This window comes from Aptenodytes patagonicus, chromosome 7 (genome assembly GCF_965638725.1).
Source record: "Aptenodytes patagonicus chromosome 7, bAptPat1.pri.cur, whole genome shotgun sequence".
NCBI classification, from domain to species: Eukaryota; Metazoa; Chordata; class Aves; order Sphenisciformes; family Spheniscidae; genus Aptenodytes; species Aptenodytes patagonicus.
In genome coordinates this window covers 56,285,212-56,307,483 of record NC_134955.1, presented here as the reverse complement: position 1 = coordinate 56,307,483, position 22,272 = coordinate 56,285,212, and the positions used below count along the sequence as shown (strand labels likewise).

The window sequence follows — 22,272 nt, the reverse complement described above, 5'->3', positions numbered from 1 at the left end:
CTGAGAACCAGGACTACCTGTATGGCAGCTACAAGGCAGTCTCAGTGCCTCACAACCCGGCTCGTCTTTGACATGACTCTAAGTAACTTTTGGAGGTATTAAAAAAACAAAAAAAGTTCATAGTAGTGTTATTCCCTAATCCAGCATTCAAGTCTTGTCTCCAAAGCACAGAGGCACTAGAGTTTCCCAGCAGAAAAAAGTGCAAGAGCAATACGAGCATTTTTAAATGCAAATATTTCAATGAAAACTCTAAATATTCACTGCAGTGGGAGCTAGGATGACTGCAAATTCTCAGGAGGGAAAAGAGCATGAAGACCACCATGGGCTAAACCTCTCCCAGTCCTGTGACACATCCTCCTAATCATACCTATCCTTCCAACATTCCCTGTTGGGTAGTGCACCTCTGCCCTTACCCACATGGGGCTGCTTTCATTAGATTTAAACTGAGCACACGTATGCAATGGTGATATCATCCATTCCCTGTAAACTGTTAGCCAGCAAAGACTGATCTGGAAATATCCTTTGTAAGTTCCCAGTCCCAGGTTTAACAGAGAAACCATTTATAAATAACTTGGCAATTGTACTTTCCTCAGACTAACAGTTTTAAAGAAAACAATATAATTCATTCATTTCATGTCGATGTCCTTGAGTATGATTAATACCCTAGTGTCCTGGTTTCGGCAGGGATAGAGTTAATTTCCTTCCTAGCACCTGGTACAGTGCTGTGTTTTGGATTTAGGATGAGAACAAAGTTGATAACACACCGATGTTTTAGTTGTTGCTAGGTAGTGCTTACACTAGTCAAGGACTTTTCAGCTTCCCATGCTCTACCGACTGAGAAGGCTGGAGGTGCACAAGAAGCTGGGAGGGGGCACAGCCAAACTGGCCAAAGGGACATTCCATACCATGTGACATCATGCTCAGTACATAAACTGGGGAAAGCTGGCCGGGGGGGCCGCTGCCCGGGGACTGGCTGGGCATCGGTCGGCGGGTGGTGAGCAATTGTACTGTGCATTACTTGCTTTGTGTATTATTATTATCATTATTACATTATTATTATTATTATTATAATTTTATTTCAATTATTAAACTGTTCTTATCTCAACCCACGAGTTTTTCTCACTTGTGGTCTTCCAATTCTCTCCCCCATCCCACTGGGGGCGAGGTGGGGGGAGGGAGGGAGGGAGCGGCTCTGTGGTGCTCAGTTGCCGACTGAGGTTAAACCACAAAACCTGGTTACACAAACTCAGCTCAGCACTGATGTTGCTGCAAATGACTTTGCTGTCTTCTTGTAAAAGCGAATTTCTATGATGAAAGTAGCTTTTCAGTTCAATCCTACCCCTGGAGACTAATTTATTAAAAGTGAATTAGCCTGATTTATACAAAGGAGTCTTCATTTCTCTCATATTTGATTGCAAATCAAATACTTATGATTTATTACTTTACTAAACAAGAACGTATCCTTTGCGGTTGGAAAGCTTCTGTTAACATCAGTGTGATGCTCATACGGAAGGTCTGAAGAAGGCTTTGCCTGACTTGTGCAAATATCTTATTAAGGAAAAGTTGCTACATTGTTTACTATGTCTCATGTAGGAAACACAGACCACGTGGAAGATGGTCTGCTGAAGGGAAACGTTTGAAAGGAAAAAACAACGTAGAATAAGGTAATTCACCAAGTGTTGTAGTAATCATAAGAACTTTGGTTGCAGCCAGGAAAGAATCTCAGAGCAAGAGAAAACATCTGTGCACAGAGGAGATGAAAGATTTAATGAAAAGTAGGTCCTAAAATGCAAATGAATGCAAAAGAGAGCATATGCTCTGACCTCATTTAGATTTGCTGTTCAAACAGATGCAGATTCTTTAGCCATCAAAAAAGCCATACCATGTCTCACTTATTCAAGGGACAGATACTGGAATGTACAACTTGAATTTATTTTCTGTTCGTGTATCTTCTTTCAAGTCTGAGCTCTATCCCTCTGGTAAACCTTATGGATGACATTTTAAGACATCTTGGGCCCCAGTTGCCCCAGCCAGAGATTACTACCTCGTGCCCATGCCTGTCATTGTGCGGTGTGTCACAGTCTTGACGTATTCACAGTTGTGTCAAGGGTGACTGAGAAGAGGCATCAAATAGAGGCAAATATGCTCCAGCCCTTCTAGCCGCTTCCAGGTTGGCAGGGTGGGAAAGATGGTGCAGCAATCATGGCAGAAAGCCTATGTAGGTACAGCCTGAATACCAAAGTGTCTTGTGGAGGCGTGCTAATGTAAGCCATTGGCGGAAATGGAATTGTGCTAACCTGCCAGAATGTGAGCTGCAGAGGCTAAGGGCAACCACACAGCCTCTTCTTTTGCCTCTGTTGAAACAGGGAAGAGAGTTGTTGCATTAAAGCATCTCGGTGACTTGTCAGAATCCTCAACATCCCAAAAGCTTACAGTGTCAAAGACTTGTTTAAGAAAAGGGATATGAGCAATAGAATCATATCATAAACTTAATTTTATTGAATATATTAATTCAGCTAGCTGATCTGCCTTCTGCTTCTTCACTGTAGCCAACAATATTAATCTATTAAATAATAACAAATGATAACACTTTGCAAAGTTTAGCCCTAATACTTTCTATCTGGCTTTGGGAGGAAAAAACTTCAAGTATAATTCCAAAATATCTACATAACGGATTTTCTTAGTGCTTGTTTAAGGCCATGTCTTCAACAGAAAGATAAATAATGTAAGGCATCAATTTAAATTTAAATAGTAATGCCAAGAGGTTTCTCTGTGTAGACAACTTCATTCCAAAATGAGAACTTTTATTCTCTGGTGAACTTGTCACTCTAAAAGTTGTTTGCATAAGAAGAGTTCCTTTACACCAAAAGAAGAAGGTCTGTAGGGCAAATTCTGCTAGTAAAATGTTATCATTTCAGTATACCAGTTATGAGTAGTAAGATCCTTGTGAGAAGCCGAGCTTTTGGTGTGATTCTGCTACACTGCTTTCTGCAGGTAGAACTGTAAGAATGGAGCCTCAAGTTCTGGGGATTATAGGAAAAGGAGCCCTGTGCCACCATCTTCTGGTAAAATCAAGCAATGGACATGACAAATTCCGTCTCATTTTGAAACCAGAAAGAAAATAATCTTTCTGGCTTGCTGTTGCTGTGTCAGTGGGGATTTTGATTTTCTTGTTACATTTTAGCTGCAGGACTGGTGAAATGCTGTACCTGAACTGACTGCTGTCACTCAAGAGTAAGGGTTTGGTGTTATGGTAGGTAGTTCATGTACAGATCAGCTCAGTAGTGGGGAAGGAGACAAATTAAATATTAGAAATTATTAGGGGAAAAAAGAGAGCGAATCAGGTAGGAACATTGTGCCACTGTCTAAATCTCTGGATCATCCACACCTGGATTGGAGCATGTAGTTCTGGTCCTGTAATAAGAGAAAGGATAAATGAGAACTGGAAAATATTTAGAAAAGGGTGGTAAGGTTAATCAAAGGTCTGGAACAGCTCCTCTTTGAGGTGAGAGATCTTCAGCCTGGAAAAGTGACAACTTAGATGGCATAAAGAATGCAAAAATTATTTGTGGCACAGACTGAGTTAATGGAGACTGAATGTTTACCATCCTTCTAAATGTAGCCAAAGCTACAGACCATCACCCAAAGCATGTAGGAGCCAGGTTTAAAGCCAATAAAAGAAGGTGGTTCTGCACACAGCAGATCCTGCAACCCCAAAGGTGTACCAGCCCAATACTTGTTCCTCATGCATCTCCTCGTGGTTCTCCCCTGCACGACAGACCTGTGCTGAGAGCAGTTTCTGGGGAGAGTGTTCAGGCCCAGCCCAAGGAGACTGAATAAAAGTTCTTGAGATCTCAACCATCTCTTGCACTGCCAACCTCAGGCTTCTCTTATTAAGGGAAGATGTGAACTAATATAATAGGAAAGGTCAGAAAAGACCTGTGTTTACCCAGGTGAGATGGACAGACTCCTTATTACGGGCTGCAGAAAGCAATGTGTTGTGTCCTTCTCCCATCACATAGGCACTGGCCCGAGATAAATCTAACCTATCAACAGGAGCCTTCTGTCTTAGAAGCATACTTCTGCATCAGCAAAGTGAATGCTTAGTGCTCTCTATCCACAACTGTAGCTTTTGTATTGAGTGTAAAGCAGTGGAAAATTAGGTCAGCTGCATTTCTTTGGTAAGCAAACCACTTTCAGTCCAAAGCATACAATGAACAATGGGTCAAAGGTGCATAATTTCATCATTTACTAGTTCTGTAATTCACTGTCCACACTTGGAAAAACCTTTCCAAAGTGCTTCTGCAGGACTCTAGTTTAAGGCTCAAAGTCTCTCACTTAGAATCAGACAATAATTTAAGTTTGAAGGACTGCTGAGCTGCTCTGCTCCAGATTGATTAAATATGGATATATAGCCTGTCTGCTTTACCAAGGTGGATTCTAGATCGCGATGCTTCCCAGTCACTATTAAGGCAAATGTCTTTTATATCCCATGCTTTTACATAGACTTGCTGGATTTGCTAACTGAATATTCGCTCAAATCAATTTTATCACAGTTCTTCAGTAGGTTTCATCAGGTAACTAGAGTAAAGCTTAGATTCAGGAGTGTTACACTTTCAGAAATAAATTTTTAAAGTTCTTTTCTCCAATGGTACCTATTAATGAATGACACAGAACCTCAGCTGAAATATATAGTGATCTGGAACATCAAGTCTGGTTATAAAATGTTATAAAACAGTTTTAGCGTTTACCGAACCTACTCTTCATCCATCTTGTACTGCTAAATCACTCCACCAAGTGTTGGACTGTCTACAAGCTCTTCCTGGAGAGGACATAAAAGAAAAGCTAATGATGATAAAAATAGAGATACATTGTTATTAAAAGGTAATATATAATAAATTGGGGTTTTTTCATAAGTAAATGTAAGGATGATGAAATTATTCATGATAGCTAGTGAGAAATGGAGTCACATGAACTGTGAAAACTGAGAAAGTGTGACTCATAACCTCAAACGCAAAGAAAATAAAACAACCAACTTGGTTTCCAAAGGAAACAGCATCAAATTTTCATGTTTGTAGCCACTTGCCTTCTCTTACCTGCCCTCCCTAACACTGCAGCTTATTGGCAAATTTCAGTCAGGCTTAACAGAGAGGTGGGAGATTGAAAAACCATTATGCTACTCTGTGAAAATCAGTGAAACCCAAGTTTGTGCCTGCTGTGGGAAAGGCAGGCAGGACACAGCTGCTTTAAATTCTGCTCGTCACAGCAGGCAATGAGCGCGTGGCAGGGAGCCCCAGCCCCAGCCCCAGCCCCAGCCCCAGCCCCAGCCCCAGCCCCAGCCCCAGCCCCAGCCCCAGCCCTGCTCCCCTGCCTGGTAGGAGTTGTCCTGGAGGCTGTGGAGTAAAGCTGTGGTTACCATGGTGAGGAAAGCCATAAATCCTTAGTAAACTAGGCTTTATTAACTCCACTGCTTACAGAAAAGTTTGTTAAATATTCTGTTTTGTCTTGTCTCTATCAGTGTAGTGAGTGCCACCGTGTTTCCTCTGGGTCAGTTTTAGTTTTTTTTTCTAGGAGAGCAGTTTGAAAAAAAAATTCATGAATGTTTGTACTATGAAAATTTCATGTGTGATGTGAATCAGTACCATGCATTGACGCTGTGCTCTTAATCTGCATTAGACTAGAACAGTGGGATAGGCTCAGATTTTTAATCTCATTAATTTCTTCAGGCCAGTTTATTAGTTGGACGCTACTGAAGTCGATGATAGGATAGTTTGCCTATAGAGGTGCTGGATACTAAACCATCATAATACTGCAAGATCAGGTAAAGACAGGAGTTTCTACCTCACCACAGCTTGCTGGAAGGAGTCTACATCTAACTAAAAATAAAATAATAAAATAATAAAATAGTGATAACTAATGGCATATTCTGTTCTGATTCTCTGAAAGAGTTAATGTCTCTCAGTCTGGGTATTTACAGACTAATCAACTTATTTCATTGCCTTACTTTTATTATACTATGTTTTTTTCCCTTTCATTTACACTTGACAATGATTTTCAGGTTTTCAACAAAATCTTGGTAAATAAACTTAAAATATTTTTACATCACTTCATATCAGGATGGAAAAAATCTCATTTTTACTATCTTTTAGCAAAAATTTGTTCAAAACATGGGAATTTCTGCATATAAAATCTAGTAAATGTGCAATTCTTCAAAGCTCTTAAAAAGTGTTTTGAAGTTATTGTTATGTTATCGAAACATCACAATTAATTTGAGATAGCATTTCTTAGGTTTTTTTCAATTCAAACCATAATGCGTTAATTATTGCCACAGGTTCTGATTTAGCAAAGATAATGATTATCTTTAGCGGAACTACGTACACACTACTCATATGACTAGAATTAATAACACTTGCACATCTTGTGCAATCAGGTATCACATTCAAAAACAATTCCTAGGGCCTTTGTTTCTTCTAATTGAATTGTTCTTGGAGGGAAACCTAAGTTTCCTATCTCCCAGGCTTGTGCTTGCATTTTTAGGTTAACACATCATACCAGTTGATCTTTCTCCAGTACTATGAATACCTATAGGTGTGCGTGTATTTACATACATAAATATTATGTCTTTCACAGGTAGATGAAAACACACACAATTATTCACACACAATTATCTACACATCTCACATAAGTAGTTTTTATATTTTATTCGATTTTTAAGCGGAAGATCCTCAGAAGGAAGGCTGGGAACTGTCTTTCCCTTCACTTTCTTGTCAGCCTCTTGCAGCCTGAAGATGAACTATTCCTCTGCCAATTGGACAATTTGGGTCTGATTATCTCAGATTGAACAGTTTGTAAGACTTGAGGGTCTTGTATCCAGATCAAGTGATCAAGTGCTCCCGTCACTAGGTTAGTAAGCAAAAGATTAGTATTGCTGAGTTCAAAAAGAAAATGGTGTGCCCTGCCCTGTTTTGCTGCTTGAATATGCAGCCATATGAGACAACCACGGGACAAGAGCCTTGCTTTGAAATTGAGAGGAAGAAGGTGCTGTTCCCTTTCCAGTATTGCCTTCAGACTCCTAAATGCAGCTCCCCACCAGTGTGCTCCCATTCAGAGGTGTTGAACACCTCACGTGGGGCATTTCGACACCTGACGTAGCCTGGGGCTCCTGCTCAGGACCCAGATGCTTGGGAGCTTGCAGAGAGGGATGTGTGTATTGGTTGACCTGGCCACTGCTCTTTGCTATATATTACCATAGTTTTTTTATATTTAAAATTCAATTATCAAGATTTGAACATGAAGAATTAATTTCTTGAAGACAGATGAACCAAAACCTGCATGAAGGCACGAGCACGTATGGGTTCCCTGGTGGAGAAATACGAGTTAAAATGGAGGGTAGAGTTAATGGAAAATGATAAGCATTTTCTAGGTTGGTCCTTGTGCTGGTTGTGGCTGGGATAGACTTAATTTTCTTCATAGTAGCTCGTATGGGGCTATGTTTTGGATTTGTGCTGAATACAGTGTTGATAATACAGAGATGTTTTCGTTACTGCTGAGCAGTGCTGACACAGAGTCAAGGCCTCTTCTGCTTCTCACCCCACCCCACCAGCGAGTAGGCTGGGGGTGCACAAGAAGTTGGGAGGGGACACAGCTGGGACAGCTGACCCCAACTGACCAAAGGGATATTCCCTACCATATGACGTCATGCTCAGTATATACAGCTGGGGGAAGAAGGAGGAAAGGGGGAGACGTTGGGAGTGATGACGTTTTGTCTTCCCAAGTAACCATTACCTGTGATGGAGCCCTGCTTTCCTGGAGATGGCTGAACACCTGCCTGCCGATGGGAAGTAGGGAATGAATTCCTTGTTTTGCTTTGCTTGCGCATGCAGCTTTTTCTTTACCTATTAAACTGTCTTTACCTCAACCTACGAGTTTTCACAACCACGAGCGGCTGTGTGGGGCTTAGTTGCCAGCTGGGGTTAAACCACAACAGTCCTTTAGGAGAACTTATTGTCAACATGACCAGTTAGTGTCATTCTAGGAAACTGTATGCGAGTTGTCAGTATTAAAAACCCAAAGTTTAACATTGCTGAGAAAGTATGCTCCATCTTTCCAGCACATTGAAATTTTTAATTAGTGGGGGATTTTTTTTTTTTTAAATTCTCTCCCTCTAATACCTTGGCAAGGTAGAAAATTATATAGCAAAGGGAGATAAAATGTAAAGCTATAAAAGCAGGAAACCCCAGAAAACAGAAAAGAATAAGCGTTGGCTGTCTTGGAGGGTAAGGAAAGAATTATGTGCATTATCTTTTATATGTCTAGTTTTTTGGCATAGTGGAACCTGGAAAAGGAAGTCCTCTGGATGGATTAGCTACTTGCTGGGCAACATGGCATCACTGAATTGCTATCCCCTGATGTAGTCATGCTGTAAATCATAGTCTCATGATGCTCTCCAAGCTATAGACCACCATAAATGTGTTTTTGCTGTTGCAAACAACATAAACATTTCCTGTTTTATGTGGTTTTAGATAGCATGAGGAGGTAGCTTGAAACAGACCCAGCTTCCAGAATCTCTGAGGCTGATAAATATATCTTTGGTTAGAAAGTGAAGAAAATAACAAGGAATAATGAGCAAAATAGAAAGAACTTTGATTCTCAGCACAGGTTATGTATATCTATGTTTTTCTTTAAAGGTAAGGTGTACTCCAGCATTTCATTGCAACTGTGAGGTTCTGGTGACAGACTGAGACTGAGGGTACAAAATTGTCTGTTATATCCCAAAGAAGGACATTAGCAAAGTAGTATGGTTGTAAGACCAAATGTTCAGTCTTTAGGAAATACCAGAATTAATACTGTCCAGCCTTGATGTAATATAAATGACTGTAATAATGGGAATAGGCATGACATGTTTTGCCAGCGATTTAATGACACAGCTGTAGAGACACTCAGAAGTCCTGGTCTCTTGTCTCACTTCTGGCACTGGATATGTTCTAATGGCTCCTGTGTTTCTGTCCTGTACTAACACCTGCCCTCTCTTTCCTCCTCATTGCCTTCTCCAGGCACTTACCCACCAGCTCTCATCCCCACCTTCCCTTCCTCCACTCTGTAAGATGGTTGCTTAATCCTCAGAGCTGCAATCATTTCCTCCCTGAAGCTTTGGTTATGGCAGGGGAGCATTTCCAGCAGGCCCTGCATTGTCCCTCTCAGCTGTGGTGCCTTCCCAACGTCTTTCCCCTTGATGGAAAACTAGGTATGGATAAGCATTATCAGCTGCATAGCAGAGTTTAAAGATCCCCTTGAACTGGATACCAGTGACATTCAGTAACATGCAGTCTTACAGGGAACAGCTTTGGTTTGGTGCTCCAAGGATATATGCAATGGTGAGAGGAATGAATCCAAGGGGACATACACTGGCTTGTGTTTCTTGATTGCCTTTCAGAGTTCCCTTACGGGTCCTGAACTTGGACTACAGGTTAAAAGCCTCAACATTATTGCAGTGCCAGAATGAGCTAAGGCCATCTGTATTGGTATCTGTGTTTTTGCATGCATCTCCACTTAAAAAGGAGCCATCCTTCAGGCCATCCCTCCATTTATCTCCTTTCTGACTCACTGCTAATAGACAAGCTGATCTCTATTAAGGAAGATTTAGGGTTATTCGTATGAGTTTACAGAACTTACTAGACTGGAAATACTTAAGTTCCTGTTCTCCATCCAGTTAATCTTATTCACTGTTTTATAAGCTGTAATAGGCTAGTGACCACATGCATTGCTGGCTATTTTTTGACAGTTCATAATCCACTTGTAGTTACTCGGCACGGGTTTTGGATATTACCCTCACGTCAAAATCTGATGGTTGCCATCAACCTCTTGGGGTGTTTGGGCAATGTGGAATCAACAGGATGCAGATTGTATGTTTCACATCTACATTGTGGGAATGATACTATAACTGCTAAGTGAAATGACAAAACCATCCTATACAATGGAGAGGAGTGCCACAGGGGCAGCCAGATCTGTTAAAAAATGCATTTTCTGCCTTAGTTTGTCCTTGAGTGGTCTGTCCATATATGATATTCAACCCTGAATATCATCCAGTGATGCTGGCATGCCTTCTTTAGCACTGACTGAAAGGAGAATTGGCAGCCTGTTTTGTGTGCTGATGGGGTCCTTTTCAGTTGCATATGATATAGAAGACTAACCTGAGGAAACAAGGTATTCACTGGCCACATGTCTCTCTTTGCAGTCAGTCTCTGGAACCGTCCAATGTAATTGTTGTTTCTTAGTGGTGGTGGTTTTGTTGTGTATTTTCTAAAAAGCTAGGAGAAAACTTCACCAACTCCCCAAATACCCAGCCACAGGCAACAGCCAAGAGCAATGAGTGAACAGCTGTATTGACAGGAAATGTCTCACTAGGGTGGTAATGTCACATGTTATTCTCTAAAGAAATCTGGAGACCATTCACCAATCACATACAGTCTGCTCCCCTTAGGGAAAGACCCAAAACCTCACAAAAGGTTGTGACTGAGGTATATAGTAAGGCAGAAGGGCTTTCTAAATCTGAAGGTGGCTTTTACCCTGTTTTGAAATCCTGACAGAGAGGTTATGACTCTGGCAGTGTCCCCGTCCCATTTATCAGTCCCCCAGGACCAAGCTAAGAGGGACGGTCTGGCAGGGAGGCTGCGCTCCCTGGTGAGGTGTGCTGGCAGCTTCGTGCCCTGCAGCCAGACCCAGGCAAGGGGTGGCCTTCACACGAAGTCACAGAGTTCGGCTCCAGTCACGAAGGGTATGGCTCTCCTGCCAGGCACCCACAGCAGCAGGCTTCTCATGTCGATCCACAGGCATGGAAGCAGCAGGAGATATAGTCCCTGCTCCGCTCCTTCTCGTCCGCAGCCCCACCACCCAGCACCGTTAGCTTGTGTCTGGGTTGGACAAACTGTCCAGAATATCTAGCGTCATTACTGCTTGCTGTGCATCCTTGCTGCAATTTTTATTTGAACTAATTAATGATTAATGGGGGCACTCTGCTTAATCCTGTTCAACAGTACTGAAGAGAAGAAGGAGCAGACAAGACCAGATGTGCACAGCAAGATCCTTTTTGTAGCACTGTAAGTACCCTTTTAGTTTTCCCTTGGATCGTTTGGACGTTTCATTTTGGGGGATTATGTTGTTGCCTGGGAAGGGCACCTTGTTATATGTAAACAAAGGGATATACCTGTTATGCAAAAATTCAAAACTTGCCAAAAGCCAGCAAGAACTGGCTGCTAGTGAAGAAGATACTTCACATAATTAAATAAAAAATTGTTTTGGAAACAATAAAGATGCCTATAGACTTTGCTACCACAGTGATCCTATATTTTATCTTTGAAGAAACTGTAAAAGTACTTTGTAATTTTGGTCCTAGACAGTATGATCTGTGTTTATATCACATTTTTGTTTAACACAGATTTAATTCTCTAATTATTTGATTAAATGAGGAAGACTAACAGGGCTGCAGTAGCCATCCTGCAGTACTGAGTACAAAAACAACTTCTACCAGTTACTCTGTGGAAAAGGTCATAAGCTTCCAGTTATTTGCAAATTTTAAAAAACTCAGTCCTACCCTATTTTTTAAAAGTTAATATGATCAAAATTACCTCTATTGAGAGAGTACTTGGTTATACAAATAGTGTATCAAGAGGCATATTCTTTCTGGGGATCACTGGCATGCATCAGGCATGTGAAATATCCAAGTATGGGATTTTGGAGAACAGGTGTGTTCTGAGAGTCTCCTTTTATTTGGCTGGAGCACATAGCATGAAGAAATTAATTTCCATGCCATGTTTTGTATGCCTGTCTCTTTCCAGAAACAGTTAAAAGGAAAATGAAGCCCACCTTCTCCTTGTGTTTATTGCTGGCTGGTTTGTATACTGTTGCCCAGTGTCATCAGCATCCTCATTACCGCAATAAGCAGGATGATCGTAAAGGGACATATTACCCAGGACGCAGTTCTCACGGGGAAGGAGTTTATCCAGTTAAGAACAAAACCTTTGTCAAACTAGTTGCCAGCAATGCTGACTTTGCATTTTCATTTTACAAGCTGGTCACATCTGAAGCAACCGATCAAAATATTTTCTTTTCACCCGTAAGCATCTCTGTTTCCTTTGCAATGCTGGCACTTGGTGCCAAGTCAGCGACGCTGACGCAGATTCTGGAAGGGCTTGCCTTTAACCTGAAAAAGACTCAGGAGCAGGAAATACATGAAGGTTTTTGCCAACTCCTCCACATGCTGAACCGTTCAGACAGTGAGCTCCAGCTGAGCCTGGGCAATGCCCTTTTTATAGAAGAGACACTAAAACCACTACAGAAGTTCTTGGATGATGTCAAAAGCTTTTATGAATCTGAAGTCTTTTCTACTGACTTTAACAACTCCTCTGGTGCTGAGAATCAGATCAACAGTTATATTGAGGAAAAGACAAATGGGAAAATTGTTAACCTAGTGGAAAACCTTGATCCTCTCACTGCAATTGTTCTTGTTAACTATGTCTTCTTTAAAGGTAAGAAATATCGAAGGGTGCGAAGGTTGTAACTTAGATGCTTACTGCTTATTACAGAGAATGAAAACCTAAGAGAAAGAAACTGTAGTTTAAATATTTTAAATGGAGGAAACCATGTTCAGTATCTGGAAAATATTCCTATAAAACCATGTATATTTGTTGTCAGTATAAATGTTTGTGTCCTCACCTGGTTGAGTGAAAGACTGGATTTTTTTAACAAATATCTGTTGAGTTTGGTAAATTCTTTAATGTGATGATAGACTCATGCTCTAGTAAGAGATGTTTTTTTCAGTATTATCTGTCTTTAATTGTCTTCAAGCACTTGAAAAAAAAAAAAAAGAGCTGCAATGTTGTAACACCTGAGGGTGCAGTAACTTGAAAAAGATATTTGTTCTAATCAAAGGAAGGCTGTGGGACTAGATCCTGTTTTATTCACCATGACCATTCCTCTTTGTATTCCACTGAATTATTTTTCTTTTTGTCATAAGCCCATTGGGAGAAACCCTTCAGTATTTCATACACAAAACAGGAGGATTTTTTTGTGGACCAGAAAAAGTCTGTAAAAGTTGACATGATGTATCGAAAAGGTTACTACAGAAATTACTTTGACGAAGAGCTGTCCTGTTGGCTGGTTCAGATACCTTACAGTGGAAATGCTGCAGCGTTATTTGTTTTGCCTGATGAAGGGAAGATGAAGCAGGTGGAAGATGCTTTCTTGAAAAGGACTGTGTCTAAATGGGAAAAGTTCCTCCAAGACAGGTAAGTGCTTTTGCTAAGGTGAGAGGTGACCATGTTATAGATTATTAGTGTTTATCTCACCAAGACAAAACATTAAAGGCCAGGTTATTTTACTGAACTTTATTCACTTAATGGTCCCTCTCTGTTCAAGGACTTCCCTTTTCTTAGTTGGAAAATGAAAGAGAGCTGTGGGTAGTGAACAAACAGGGCATTGAACTTGGGATCCATCTTGGGTTAAGTTCCTGGCTCAACCACAAGTTGCTTAGCACCATGATGAAGTTAACAGACCCTTGTTTCATATTGGCACTGTGAAACTACAATAGAGTAGCTATTTCTGAGGGTGTTGAGGGCATTGTATGTAAAAGTGGAAATTTTATTCGTTCACCACTACTGCAGCTATTTCTGTGGTGGCCCAGGCCCTGTTGTATATTCGAACAGCCTTAGGACAGCTAGCTATGATCTTTTGAAAAAAACCTGCTACCTGGCAGTAGTAGCTCTCTTTGACACAGAGTTGGTATAGATGTGTCTTCCACCCCACTCCTTGAACCCCACTGTGGAGGCAGAGGATAACATGGGCTCATTCTTCTCCAACCCTCCATGTTAGATAGCTAACCTGGTCAGAATTGCTATCTGAATCCTGAGAGCAGACTTTTAACATTTAGAAAAATAAATGTGAAGTGTCACTATACTGAAACCATTGAGGAGTGTTACCTAGATGACAATTTGTCCCTATTTGTGTTATTTGTTACAGAAAAATACATCTGCACATTCCAAAATTTTCTATTTCTGGTACCTATGATGTGAAAAGGATAGTCAAACAAGTGGGTATGATTGATCTGTTCACTGAACAAGCTGATCTGTCAGGGATTACTGAGGAGCCTGGACTGATGGTTTCAAAAGTAAGTCAGCACATGAAACACAGCAACAACAGGATTTGTCTGTTCCCAGGAACCTGACTAATATCCCATGAAAAGCTTATCCCAGTCTCTCTGAGTCATCACTCAATCATCAACAGCTGCCAGTCTAGAGGCAAAGCAAGCCCTATCTTTCCTAAACCTGAAGCCAAACATGCTTACAAGGGGTTATACATACACGGTTTGAGGACAAAGAAGAAGACATACGTATAATTAAATGTTATTTTGCTTACTAAACAAAGTTATCTAAAAGTAGCACATTAGCTTTGGTAAAATTTCCTCTAATTCCACCTACAGAGGGCGAAAGGCTGTTATTCCTGCCCTTCTAGTGCTCACAAAAAGTTATTTTCTTCAGCTAGATCATAGGGTAAATTCACAATAATACATGAAGCTGCCAAAGGCAAAACTAAGTCTAGGCTAAATTACCAGGTTTCTTTGCTTCCAGAGTTTCTTGCCATCAGTCATCTTGAGCGCTCTTTGGCTGTCTGCTGTTCGATGGTTACTCTCTGCACATGCAGTGAAGGGGGCTAGCAGGAGTGGTCTGATGGCTGACTGCGCTGCGGTGGGAAGGGGAGCAGCTGGTGATGACCTTCCCAGTGGCTGGTGCTGCTGGGTCTTGCCCCAGGCAGGGCTCTCTTTGGCAAGAGTGAGGAGGGTGGCAGGCTGCTCTCTTCTTGCCGGGTTGTCAGCTGGAGGTTGTTTTGCTTTGCGTCCTTGCAGGTGATCCACAGAGCGGTGCTAAATGTTCATGAGAACGGCACTGAAGCGGCGGGGGCCACGGTGAAGGAGATTACCTGGAGATCTGGCGATTTTCCTCATCCACCTCGAGTCAGATTCAACAGGCCCTTTCTCCTGGTGATTCTGGATAAATACACCCGCACCGTCCTCTTCATAGGGAAAATCGTAAACCCTCTGAAAAATGACTGATTGACCAGAGGACATGCACTTATGCATATTGCTGGCCAAACTCCTGTGATCCAGCAAAACATTTATGTGTGCATACCACTACGTGCTACTGCTCGTCTTTCAACCATTATCCTTATATATATTATTAATCCCTTAAAACACAAAAACTATTTTTCCTTGTCCAAAATTCACTGGTATTTCCCCCCAGTCTACAGACGGGTATAGCTTGTAGCGTTAACGAAATACAAGTCACTTTTCACCGGTTTTGTAAGAAGCCCTTCCTGACATGCTCCTATAGGGTATTTGAGATGGTTTAAAGTCTCCAGATGATGTAGCTATTGCTGTACACTCACGGTGTGTGTACGGGAGAGCAGGAGAAGGGAAATGGGGAAAAGGAGGTGGGAGGTATAAGTCGTGTCTGTTTAATCCACTAACCTTTGATGGTCTTAAATGCAGATTCCCTTAATATTGGAGTGAATTTCCATTGATTTCTTTGGGTTTTAACCAAGTATAGTGTGAAGCTGCAGGATCGGTGACTGGGACACTGGAGGACACACCAATGTAAAGGGTTGATGAGTGCAGCTGTTTCAGCTTGCCTCCCTCTGTCTCCTCCTCAGTGGAAGCCCTCCTTGTGAAGACAAGAAGTTTGTTTTTGCTTTACAAATAATGTTTATTCTACTAAGGAAGGAAGCCATACCAGCAAAAAGACTTTCTGTTTTATCTTGCTAATATAACTGTTATCGCCAATGCCCTGAGATAAAAGTACGGTGGAGCAGTCCATGACATAGAATCAGTTCCCTTTTTATGGATTTGTTGTCGCTGCCATTTCTCTTTTCTCCTACTGACACTGCCTTCACTATCACATTTTCCAGCTAGACTTGTCAGACTGTGGTAGAAAAGAGGAGGAATGAAAAATTATAACACCAGAGAGTTTGTGTTTCCTCAGTAGGAAGAGCAGAGCTTTCCAAAGGACTGTTAACCTGCTTTAAACTATCAATGACACACATACAAACTGCAGGTAATATTTGAGAAGTCACCTTTCTAAACAGTAACAGTGGATTACTCTTATAGAGTAAAAACATACTGCGACTTGACATTTGTACCTTTTCACTTACTTAAGGTTTCTTGAGTAACTTATTGCTGTTGTGCTGTTTTATAGTGACCCAGTTGATAGGATTTTGACATACCAGCTACACTAGATAGTTGTATGGTTATGAAAGGAAAGAAACACAAATCAGTAAATATTTAAATTATTTTATTATTTTTTCTTTAATTTTTTAAATCAACATCTTTAGCATGTGTTATTGAAATATAGAAAGCCAATTAAAGTGCTTAAATTAAATCTTTTGCTATAGAATATCTCAAACCAGTAGGAAAAAAGTAAAATATAAATGGCAATTTTTTAGACTTTAGTCACTTACAATGTCTGTGAAAAATAAAACTCAAAAATTATGGTGACTATTTCTAAAATACAATTATCTTGATTGGTTTAGGGATCTTTATTTTCTTTGACATTAAATTAATGCTATCAATATTAGTAAATTGTAGCTGTAAGTATACCAATAAGGAATATAAGAACCTTTCCATCTCTATCTGCCAGCCATGTAACACTTGAAATTCACTTTCAAAGCCCTCCTTAAAATCATGTAAACCAATGACAACAGTTTCTTACTCATAACTGTATTTAGTCTGTTCAATATTTAGTAACAAACAGTTGGCTTCATACCTCTAAACATATAAGGACTTGGTCTTGGTGTAATACAGATAAACTGATTCTACAGAATATAATTTAAAAGTTCTTGGCAAATCTCAGGGCTAATTCAGGACGGTATGCCAAAGTCCAGCTTTGCAATGACAAATGGCTCTGCAGGCGAATACCAAGAGACTTTATGTTTGTTGTTCCTCATGGACCTCAGGTCAATAGTCTCTGTTTGTTAGTAGGAAAAAAATATCTAAACGATATTTTGCCAATCAGATCTCACTTTGAGAGGTAGCCTTGTTGCATAACTTATTTGAAAGTGGGTGGAGAAAAATCAAGCTGAATTAAGAACTGGATAACCAAAAAATATCAAGAAACTATTGTTGGTAGGGAATCATCTTAAAATGGGTGTAGGGACCATATACACGTGCCTTGCCTTGGTTTTCTTTCTATTTTGATAAAAATCAGGGAATGCCCCTCACTGGAAATGTGCAGCAGACGGCAAATTTGTGTGGTAAATAATGAGTACAGAAGGATTGCACAACCCCCCCAAAACTGTTAGCCTTAAGGTTGTCACAAATCCAGTGCAGTCATGGTTTGTTCAGGACAGTGTTTCTTCTTTCAATCTCCTGGGTTTTTGCTGCTTCTTTCCTGGATTTTTGTTTCTTGGTTTGTTTGCTGACTGTAAATTTAATGACCAAGAAGCCTGAGTGCAACAGAAGAAGGACTTTCCTCCTAGCTAGTCAAGAGTTTCTGCTGCTGTGTGCAAGTACTGTGGTGTGCCACTTCAAGTGGCACTCCAGCAGTGACATTGCTGGAGGATGGAGCTGACCTGATGCACCACCTGAGGGACAAAGTGCAAAGGACATCTTCTAACCCAGCCTGCACTGAAGCCTACACACAAATCTGATGTGGGAGTGCAGGCAACCATGCACGCGCAGGAGCTGCAGCCTCAGCACTGCCTAAGTGGACCCTAAGAGAAATCTGTGATGGGATGGCTGAAAGCAGTCTTCCGTAAAGGCTGTTTTAGGTTAACAGCCATAGTAGAAGAATTGCCAGCACAGCAGAAGCTTTGGAACAGCACACACTGAGCAGCTCTCTGAAATAAGGAGAAAAGGAAAACAAGCATTGCGGGAATAGCAGTAAACTGTGTATTTGTCGTCATAACTAGGAAGGAGTTATCTACAGAAGTGAAACAAAATCTAAAAGCATAAATAAGGAGCTCAGAAACCAGGATTAATCCACAGTAGAGATAGATTTAAGCCTTACCTACAAACTACGTGAAGTTCAAAAGACATTGGAAGAAAAGTAGCAGCAATTTTGAGTAGTGCTAAAGATCATAAAAGAAGGAACGAGCAAAAAGAAGCAAAATGTATATGGCTGTGGGGGCAGAGAGGGACATAATATGCTTGAAGTAAGTCAAGGAAAATAACATATTTCAAACAGCCACTGGTTAGTGCCAATGCGCAGGTCTGTCATTGTTCCCAGTGCTGTGCAGCATCTGCTAGGAAGAAACTAAAGGCATGTAACATAAGCAACAGCCTTAAAGGTCATGGGCTGAAAAGCAAATTGCATATTCTGCTGAAAAGACCTACTGATGCTCTGATAAACGTAAGCACAAACAAGAACCCATATTTTGACAATGGTAGAAGGCACAGGCTGCTTAATGAGAAAAATTCCTGATAAAGCTGAGGCGCATAGTTCTGATGGCAGTGTATCCTCATCAAACGGGAGATATCATAGAATCATACCATAATTTAGGTCCTTTGCAAAGTAAACACCTTTTATTTTGTTTTCTAATATATAATAACTAAATAGTCACATCTTTTTAGCATTGTCTTGATAATGAATAACCTACTATGTTCTTGTATTGTATGATACTGTTCTTTCTGCATGTTACTCTTAGGACATAATGACAAAGAAAAATTTTAGCAAGGTTTATAAAGTTCTGGCAGGGATTGACCCCATGATGCTTCAGGGATAGTGGGGAAAGAGTCTCCTCAATGACAGCATGCCTTTCCTGGTGCTTATCATTGATCAGTGCACCGACATGATTATCTTAATGGGAAAATAGTTATCCCTGCAGGAAAATAGTGCCATTCATGTTACAGACCCATCACTTGGGGGTGTCCAATTTCTCCAAATCAGATGTCATGTATTTCATTATGCATTCAGAGAGTCTAGCAATTGTCACACAATTAGTGATTAACAGATATTCTGGGGCAATACTATGTCAATTCCTCAGCTCTCAAAGAACTTGGTGATTATTCAGTGCCGAAAAACTGGCTTCTATTGCCACCAGGAACTTGGCAGATATGAAGGTGCTGTGGCCGAGATCCACATAGCCAGCGTCCATCACCTGCTAATCACACAAATGCCTAGGCTCAGGAAGCCCTTGTGAGAGATGTATTGCTCAAGGCAGTGCTCTCCTGCAGCTTTCACAGAGCCTTGGTATCCCCAAACACCACATGCATACCCTTGGTATATGTCAGGTGGAGTTACCAGCAGCATAATCACCTATGTGAGGTATGGTTGGGGCTCAGAATGGGGGGTCTGAAGGCATCAACAGTTTCATTGTTGTAATGGACCTAGAAAATATTTTCTGGAATGGAGTGTATTTAATTGTACCACTGGCTGCTAAGAGACTGCAAAAGCCAGACCAAAACAAATGAATGCATTTCACACAAACATTTCCAAGCCTTTTTAATGGAAAGCCACAATGTTAACTCGGTAATTCTGCTACATATTAGATTCCTGGATTGTGCTCTGTCATTTGGCCAGCAGAAAAAATACCTGTGGGGAACAATGGAAGGTCTGTGGTTATTTGACTCCTGCAAAGGCTTGGCAAAGAGTTGTATTTCTCTTCTTCAAACACAACATGGTTTGGTCATTTTTGTCTTACTTATAGCATGATATTTCTTTCCTATTAGGAAAATACATATGAAGACAGTACAGTATTATGATAATTAGATGTTGATGCATACAGGCTAGTCAATCACTGGAAGTACTGTTGCCTTTCACTCCTTTACTTACTTGTTTGAAACTTCCCTCCTATGCATGCTGAAGTTTACCTGGTTCCAGGCTTTGGCTGCGGCTTTCTTCCAGATAAAGATTCACAGGATGCTTTTTCTGAGGACCAGATTGGTTTCTGAGAACTGCTTCCAGATTATGGCCTCAGAGGTTGAAGTTACAGAGCTGTCAGAATATCTCACTGGCTCTTCCTACTTCACCTTTCCAGAAATAGCCACATGCTTCAATGTCTAGAAAACTAGGATTGCCATAAACCAGAAACAATTTCATAAGTCAGAAACAATTTCAGTCTTAAACCATTTCAGTCTGGGGAAAAGGGCTGGGAAAGAATTAGGTTTACACTGTCCATCATAAATGGATGACTCCATAAGCAAAGCATGCTCTATCTGAGGCTGTTGGCTTTCCATCCCATTTTTCATATCTCTCATTCCCTCTGGGTAGCTGGCTTTGACACTTCTTATGAGATTTCTCCACTTTAAATGGACCTGTAAGTGTTTGTTATGAGTTAATTGAAAAATACATCTCGGACTTTTATCACAATACCTTTAAAAGCACCTAAACCACTAGATGCCTGGAAAGGCAGAAAAAGGAAGAGAGCTTCCTCAGAAGCTGAGTTACAGCCTTCAGGGTTGTTTTTATGTTCTTATCCAGTTGCCTTTTGCTGTGTGGAGTGCAAGCAATAGAACAAAGAGCAGAAGAGGACACCTTGGTTAAGGGGGCATCTTGCAAGTGGTATGAACATGAGATAATACTTGTATTAGAGCCCATGTTACCTGTGTTACTTATGGTACAGTTTCTTATTTCACCTGTGTAAAAGGGTGGGCTGACAGTGCAAAGCAAGGACTAGGAAAAGAGCTGCTTGTCATGGTTTAACCCCAGTTGGCAACCAAGCACCACACAGCTGCTCACTCATTCTTCCCCCACCCCCAGTCGGGGGTGGGGGAGAGTATCGGAAGAGCAAAAGTAAGAAAACTCGTGGGTTGAGATAAGAACAGTTTAATAATTGAAATAAAATAAAATAAAATAACAATAACAATAATAATAATAATAAATTGTAATGAAAAAGAAAAAAAAAAAGAGAAAGAGAGGAATAAAACCCAGGAAAAGCAAGTGATGCAACTGCTCACCACCCACCGACTGACTCCCAGCCAGTTCCTGAGCAGTGGTCACTGCCCCCCGGCCAACTACCCCCCGCTTATATACTGAGCATGACGTCATATGGTACGGAATATCCCTTTGGCCAGTTTGGGTCAGCTGTCCTGGCTACACTCCCTCCCAGCTTCTTGTGCACCTCTTTGCTGGCAGAGTACGGGAAGCTGAAAAGTCCTTGACTTAGTATAAACACTGCTTAACAACAACTAAAACATCAGTGTGTGACCACATTATCCTCATGCTAAATCCAAAACACAGCACTGTACCAGCTACTAGGAGGAAAATTAACTCTATCCCAGCTGAAACCAGGACACTGCTCTTGTGAAATGGTGAGAAAATAGAAATGTTCTTCAAGGTTCTGTGAAGAAATATGTCATGTCTTGAAGAGCACTGCTCTTCCCTGACAAAAGGCAGAAGTTCATGGGGAGCAGGTGGGAGGGAGAGGGGAATAACCAAGGTGGCCAAGATGTCCACGTTGTGCTGCGAGAGGCAGAGGCACAAGCTGAGGTGCCTTTTGCAGCTGCCATGAGACAGGGAAGCAGGGAAGCAAGAGCAGCCTGGCAGTACGCTGGGGCTAATTAGCTTATCTGTCTGGAGAGACCACCATGCAATGTAGACTTCGAGTCTTTCTAAGGCTTGACTGGAACTTAGTTAGCAGATGTTAAAGTTTTTGGCATAAATAAGCCAGAAAGTGATGCCAATAGACAGAGAATCAAAGGAAATTATTGTAGGGGAGAAGATTTAACACTGAACTTTTCACCTCCATCAGTTAGATGTTGTTTAGTTACAGGGCACAGGCTCAGACCCATGCAAGTGCAACTGCACTGTTGCTTCTCCATTGCTTGGAGTCCAAAGGTTGGCTGGGGTTTGCCCCTCACATGCTGGCCACATAAGGTCCTTAAAGCTTTAAAACTTGGAAACATTCAGAATAAACATTCTGCCCGTTAACTTTTCACTCATGTCATTTTTATGTGACACTTTCATTTGCATTGTCTTTTATTTAGGTACTGTATGGCATATATAAAGTTTTGGGGTTAGTCTTTTGACTCTAGTTTTTGCATATCCTTGAGTCTTTGGGGCAGGTTTCCTGAACTTCTTTCTCCAAGGCAAGTTCATGTGTAGGAGCTGGCAGCTGATGTGACACAATCACTTCTTGCTCCTTCTTCCTTATTTTGGAAGTACGTAGGGCTCTCCCTGCACCAAGCCGTGTAGCAGTTTTAGGGCACTGCAGCAAATTGAGTTTCTCTTCCAAGACATATTTATACCTAACTGCCAGCAATTGCCACCTCAGTATCTGCTCAAAGACGGC

General features: G+C 41.1%; 1 protein-coding gene across 1 annotated transcript; it reads left to right on the top strand.

Moving 5' to 3' along the window:
* Positions 1-10,885: 10,885 nt before the first annotated feature.
* On the top strand, positions 10,886-15,872 carry LOC143163664 (alpha-1-antitrypsin-like). The gene is made up of 5 exons (XM_076345366.1): positions 10,886-11,096; positions 11,835-12,524; positions 13,013-13,283; positions 14,014-14,161; positions 14,897-15,872. Exons 2-5 carry the CDS (start codon positions 11,852-11,854, stop codon positions 15,101-15,103), a joined length of 1,299 nt encoding a protein of 432 aa, XP_076201481.1. The 5' UTR covers positions 10,886-11,096; positions 11,835-11,851; the 3' UTR covers positions 15,104-15,872.
* The last annotated feature ends 6,400 nt before the right edge of the window (positions 15,873-22,272 follow it).

Bases quoted from the DNA above. Each gene is read 5' to 3' on its own strand.
- LOC143163664 (XM_076345366.1), top strand. From the start codon at position 11,852: ATGAAGCCCACCTTCTCCTTGTGTTTATTGCTGGCTGGTTTGTATACT. The intron at 12,525-13,012 runs GTAAGAAATATC...TTTTGTCATAAG, and splicing joins TAACTATGTCTTCTTTAAAG to CCCATTGGGAGAAACCCTTC. The intron at 14,162-14,896 runs GTAAGTCAGCAC...GCGTCCTTGCAG, and splicing joins CTGGACTGATGGTTTCAAAA to GTGATCCACAGAGCGGTGCT.